General features: G+C 49.3%; 1 protein-coding gene across 1 annotated transcript; it reads right to left on the bottom strand.

Annotated features, from left to right (window-relative positions):
- Positions 1-1489: 1489 nt before the first annotated feature.
- Positions 1490-6103, bottom strand: APOBEC3H (apolipoprotein B mRNA editing enzyme catalytic subunit 3H). The gene is made up of 5 exons (XM_019660576.1): positions 5940-6103; positions 3493-3646; positions 2538-2805; positions 2167-2282; positions 1490-1833 (listed from the first exon to the last, which is right to left on the bottom strand). Exons 2-5 carry the CDS (start codon positions 3637-3639, stop codon positions 1720-1722), a joined length of 645 nt encoding a protein of 214 aa, XP_019516121.1. The 5' UTR covers positions 3640-3646; positions 5940-6103; the 3' UTR covers positions 1490-1719.
- Between the last annotated feature and the right edge of the window lie 159 nt (positions 6104-6262).

Raw genomic sequence — 6262 nt, 5'->3', positions numbered from 1 at the left:
AGGAAAAACAAAGGAGGGATAGTGTAATTAAAACTTACTTGCCTGAAATATCTTTCTTTTTTAAAAAAAAGAAAGCTCTCAGGCAGACATTTTCTTATGCTTAACTGATCATAACTGGGTCCCATGGCCACTCCTAACTTCAAGAGAGGCTAAAAAAGTGTCTGGCAAAGGGGACAGAATTACATGACAGACGTAGGCCAATCATGGTTATCCCCTGGGCTATAAACATTGCCACTCTAACCAAGCTCAGAGTATCTAACCATTTCCCCTTTATTTGGCTGCTATGTTGTTTGGTACATACAAGTTTATGATTGTTATATTTTATTCTTTAATTGTCCCTTTATGTCATTATATCATTATAGTAAATCCCTCTTTCATTTGCTTCATACCTGAAACTCTACCTTTCGTAATATTGCCATTCTTGCTTTCTTTTTAAATTTTAATTTGTCTGGTATTTCTTTGTTTATCCCTTTTATTTTCAATCTCTATTTTTAAAAGTGTTTCTTGTAAGAATTTATGGAAGAATCGTGCTGTTCGCATTTAGTGGGATACACGCGATTTTACTCTTTTCACCTTATCCTGTGTTTGTTATTTATTATCACTTGTTTCTGGCCCCCTTTCCTTTTCTCCATTCTGGTGGGAATGTTGACAGTGGTGGCAGCCACGGCAGGCTTTCTGCGTCAGCACCCAGTTTCCAGGCGCGGCTCAAAGCGTACTGCCACCAGCATTGCTGTCACCAGACCAGCTTTGCAGCAGTCTAGGGGCTCCTTCCTGGTTCTGAAACCTCCAAATCTCATCCTCTGTCTTTCCTAGAGATTCGCTGGGCCACTCACATCTTTTTAATAAATACTTTTTGTTTGTGTTTTAACTAGCCAGAGTTGGTGCTTGCTTCTTCAACTAAGAACAATGAATAGCTCCTTCCAAGTGTTGTTTTTCCCCCCTATCAATTCTATGGGACAACTACACTCAATAGAGTTGTACCTTTTTTATTAGACCCATATTAGATACTGAGAAGGAACAGAGAATACTTGGACCACTGAAATGATCCAACTATTCTAGACTATACAGGAAATTCTCAAATAAATTTTTTTCTTGGTGCTGTAGAATAAAAGTCCTTTATATTTATTTTTATGAGGGAAAGACCTGATTCTCCCTTGAGAAAATAAGCCACCTTTTACAGACTTAAAAATCTTTATTTTGGAGCTGACCAGGTGGCTCAGTTTGTTAAAGCATGAACTCTGAGCAACAGGGTTACCAGTTCGATTCCCACATGGGCCAGTGAACTGCGCCTGAGCTGAGCTGCCACTGAGCTGCCGACTGGCAGCCAGATGGCTCAGCTGGTGAGAGCGCATGCTCTTTTAAAAAGGTTGCCATTTCGACTCCCAAACAGCAACTTGACTTGGAGCTGAGCTGCGCCCTCCACAACTAAGATTGAAGGACAACTTGACTTGGAGCTGATGGGTCCTGGAAAAAACACATTGTTCCCCAATAAAGTTTGAAAAGAAAAAAATATATTTTAAAAATCATCTATAGTTTTTCAACTGTAAAACTATGCACCTACTTATAGGAGAAGAGAAAACAAACAAAAAAAGGAGGAAAGAAAGGTCTTTGGACTTGGGTGAGGGTCAGGTATGCCAGTGGAGCTCACTACTTGCCCCGAAGAGTCAGCAGTTTATGAATCATGAAGATGCTTCAGGAACAGTCATCTTGAGTTACTTCTTAGTGATGAGCGTGATGGGCACCCAAGGTCACATTTCTGACTGCATCCACTAAACTATTCAGATACTGAATCCCTCCTGAGCTCTGTTCTGAGAACTGATATGTTGTGTTGATCTGTTGAGAGAGAAATTAGGAAGCATTGATTGGCTGGAAGCTGTGCACGGAGGAAGGGCAGGAGAGGGGACACTGAAAACGCGGGGACAAGAAATGAACCAGGTCAAGTGAGGCTGTTAGTGAAATAGAAAGCTGACCAGTCTAAGGAAAGGGAGAGAAGGAAGGAACTGAAAGCCATGGTGGGAGAGGGGAGTAAAAAAAGGGGATTGTAGGAAAAGAGAAAGGCGTGGGGGCAGTGGGAGAGGGCAGAGCAGGAGCGACATGGAGAAGGGGGAGATGACGCTGGGAAGGTGGTGTGGGAGGCCAGGGGCCTGCAGGGGGACAGCTCCTCACCCTCAGAATCTTCTGGAGCCTTCGCTTTGCTGCGTCACTGTATTGCTTCAGCTTCTCCCAGAGCTCGAACTGCATTCCCTGGTTGTCCACAAAGTTTTCCCAGCAGTCAGTAAACTCTGAGATGAAAGAGGGGTCCCAGTCAGGCCGAGGGGCAGGGGAGAAGCAAGTCTCACCTGCAGGGTCAGGGTCTCCTCCTTACTTTCCCCTCCCTTCTCTTTCTCTCCCTGGAAATGTCCTTTGCAGGTGTTATCACATCTTGGGCCTCAGCTGTGCCATCATCCTTCCTGTCCAGCCACCCCCCATCCCCCAGGGGCTTCTCCCTCTCGGAACTGCAAACCTTCCCATCAGCTGACAGCTGTGTCTCTTCCTACCTGGTTCTGTCATGGCCAACACTGGGATGTTGGATTTCCAAAGAAGTTGCAGCCCACACTGATGTGGCCAGCACCAGTGGAAGTACAGGCGGGAGGCGAAGACCTGCAGGCTCAGGTGGGGGTAATCATCAATGAAAGCCACCAGTTTCTCAGCACAGCGGGGACAGGGGCTCCATGTGATATAGCAGGTGATTTTGTACCTCTGGGTTCGGTCCAGGTCCAGTGAGCTGATCTTCTCAATAAAGCAAATTTCTGCATGGCTCCTTTTCTGGGAAGATTCCCAGACGGAGACAAAGAAGGGTTGGTTAAAAGGCAGAGTCCAGAGGTTTGTGACCTCTGCCCTGTAAACTTTTGAATATGTAAACTTGCCTAAGACGAGAAAGAACCTCCTTCCTTCCTTCATTAACTCACTCATCCATTAAGATTCCATTAAGATCCATCAAGATTCCCAAAGCACCCACAGCTTGATCCGAATCGGACCAGGGTCCCAGTGACCAGAGTAGGTGATGGCTTGGCAGAGACACCCCACAGAGCAGTCCTGAAGGCTCTGAGGACCTGTTTTGACACTTGCCCAGGAGGTTGTCTGGGGATGCTTGAACCTGGGGGTCCCAAGGAGCAGGTCAGAGCAGGGGGGAGGTGGGGTGGCCAGTTTGGGAACCAGGTGGACTATCAGGCATGTTGTGGAGATCTTGTAGATGGAGTTAAGTGCCCAGTCCTCAGGAGAGCCTTTGGCTTTCCCGAAGCTGAGATTCGGAGGACCGGTAAACGTTAATTTCTCAAAGAGGGGCAGGAGGAGCATCTGCTCGAGGGAAGGGCCTCTGCTGAGGCCCAGGATGGAAAGAAGGTGGAGCATTCCAGGGAAGCCTGGCGAACCCAGGCCCAGCCAAGGCTCATGTTTTCCCTGCACGCTGGATGCGGTTAACCCCTCCTGCCCTGCGCCCAGGGAGCCTGGCACCTGGTTCTTAAAGCAGCCTTGGTCAAGTGTCTCATCGAGCAGCTTCAGCTTGTAGCACAAGTAGGTCTCCCTCCGGCCTCTGGGCTCTTTGACCCGTGGCTGGTTGCCAAACTGGTAGTAGAATGTTTCTGCTGGTAGCAGACTCATTGTGTTTCTGTGCAACAGAAAGGAGAAAACGGAAGATGCAGAGAGCGTCCCCTGGCGTCACCCCAAGCTCTGTCACCTCCTTGGGTTCGCTTGGGACCTGGGGGTGGTAAGGGAGTCTCCTCTTTCTTTGTTGGCCGGAAGGACTGGGGAGGGAGAAGGAAGAGGGGCGATCTCCCGCCTTGCCCGCTGCATCCCACCTCGAGACTGGCTGAGGCCCCCTCCCCTTTTGGAGGCCGTGGCAGGCAGGACAACGGGCCTGAGTGGGGGGCCACGCCCTGGAAACTAGACACCGCATGTCCTTCCTGGGCTCATAGTCCTTTGTCCCGAGCCCCAGACTCCTCTGTTCAGACCCACAGGCACCTCCACACGTCCAATTCCAGAACCTTCTCTTTAGGGAGTGGAGGGATGGAAGCTGGTGCTTCCTCCAACTCTGTGCTCTTTGCTTAGGCGTGTGTATCACTATTTAGTCTATACAAAGAGCACAGGGGCAGGTGAACAGGAAAAACTGTTGTCACCAAGGGAGTGTTGTGACAGACTTTTGGCTGAAGGACTCACATAGTTTTTTTCTCCCCCCTAGTTGTGACTATACTCTACAAAGTACTCCATTTTGTATCTTGCTGTGTTTCATTGAGAATTATTGGGTTGTTGGGAAAGTCATGACATTTTTTCTATGTTTTTCATTGCAAAAACGCGTCATGACTTTTCCGACGACCCAATACATTGCGAAGGGACCTGGCCAGTGAGGGCATGCAGAACCACTGGATCCTTTTTGAGAAATTTGTGGACTCTGCCTAGATGGACTAGGGGCACAGAAATTGGGAACCTCCTGCCACACCTCAAAGGCGTGCTTGACGCTCACTCTGGTCGGACACACTGCACACGGACATTCGTGACCAAGTGGACACCAAACAGAGTGAACAAACTTGGGAGGCTTGATGGAACCCCAGCTTGCTGTCCTTCTGGACACTCTACCCAAAGCTAATGTGACCTGGCTGATCATCGAGTCAGGCTCTGGGGACCATAGATCTCAGAAACTTGCTTCTGGATGCAGAAGTCAAGCCCAGGGTGCTTGACAACCCGGGCTGCATATCCTGTTCCTGAAAAGCTGGAAATGCCTCCCCCCTATTTCCAGCCAACTCACTGAAACACCCCTAATTCCACCTACGAGAAACCATTTCTGACGTAGGTTATGCTAATTCAGAAAGCCACCCATGTCATAAGTGGAAATCCACCTCTGAGATCCCCGTGCTAATCAGTGAATCTTCAGATGGAATTGGATGACAATTGCTGAAGAGACCGTCTGGGACTGGTGGCTTTCGATGAAGAACCAGTGACCAAGGCAGAAGTTCTACTCCCAGATAGGGCCACTGGCTGCCCTCGGGGTAAGGATTAGAAGAAAGACACCCATTCATAGCACACTTAGGAAACAATCTTCCTGACTTTAGCACTGAAGTTCCCCCGTTCTGGGAAAACTCCCCAGTGCTGGGCAAACCCACACTTTCAAGGCTAAAGTATTTCAAGTTTTAGACAAGTGCACTATCTTAATAGCACAATTGTTGACCCCTTAGCCTTGAATAGCTAAAATTGTAGGCATGATAGAAAAAGCTTGGAGGGAATACTTAAGGACCATCTTAATTTTTCACACTTGGTAGTGTCTTCAAGAGATACAATTTATCTTCTTGTCTTGAAGAGGAGTTTTCCTTCCACATGGAAAAATTAGAACATTCTTTGCAAAATTGTGCATGTTTTTAAAATAAAACTTATCAAGATGCTTTTATAGCTGCCTCCAACAATTGTTTCAATGTCCTTGGCCCTAAAGTGAACTGGTGAGCTTGAACAAAGGGCTTTAAGAAGACCCAGTGGCATGCCTGTGGGATATAGCCAGTGGCATAGAGAGACAGGCAGCAGGAAGCAGCGGTGGGGGGTCTACAGAGGCAGGGCTGGGGCCTGAAGCAGGAGTAGACCCTGCAGAGATGGCACCACAGAGGGCGAGAACCCGGGGCTGGGAGTGGGGAGGAGGCAGTGGTACCTGGTCCCTGCAGCACAGCCCCAGCCTCCGTGGCAGGCTTGTCCCAGCCTGCCCTGGTCCCCGGGCGCTCAGGCTCTACTTCCCTTGCACAAGGCCACCTGACACAAGGCTGCCTTTGGCCTTGGGAAAGCCCGTTATCTGTCCTCCTCCAGCTGTCTAGTGGTGGACCCAGCCCCTCCTGCTGTGGTAACTCAGGGTGGGGGGCCCTAGGGAGATTTTGCTTCTCTGGACTCTGACCCACCTTCTTTTCTCCTCCTGTGCCTTGACTTACCTGATCCCAGGTATCTAGCTGCAGTCTCCTCAGCAGGACTGTCCCAGCCCTGCCCTTTGTCATGGGCATTTTGTTTTCATTTTCTTTCACAAGGCCCCTCCCCACCCTTACAAAGTCCCTTGTCAAAGCACCTCCCAGCCTTCTCAGCTGAGGCCCCGCCTCCTTCCTGCTTTGGCAGTAGGGGTGGGAAGGCCCTGGTAAGTGCCTCCTCAGGCTCACACCCACCTTCTCTCCTTCCCTGGGGCCCTCCCTCTGGGCAGAGCTGGACCTCTGGTGGAGGAGACAGGCCCCTCTGTGCAGCAGGACCCACGGTGACTGCAAAG

Source organism: Hipposideros armiger, unplaced genomic scaffold (genome assembly GCF_001890085.2).
Source record: "Hipposideros armiger isolate ML-2016 unplaced genomic scaffold, ASM189008v1 scaffold_321, whole genome shotgun sequence".
Lineage (NCBI taxonomy): Eukaryota > Metazoa > Chordata > Mammalia > Chiroptera > Hipposideridae > Hipposideros > Hipposideros armiger.
This window is presented reverse-complemented; position numbering and strand designations above follow the sequence as displayed.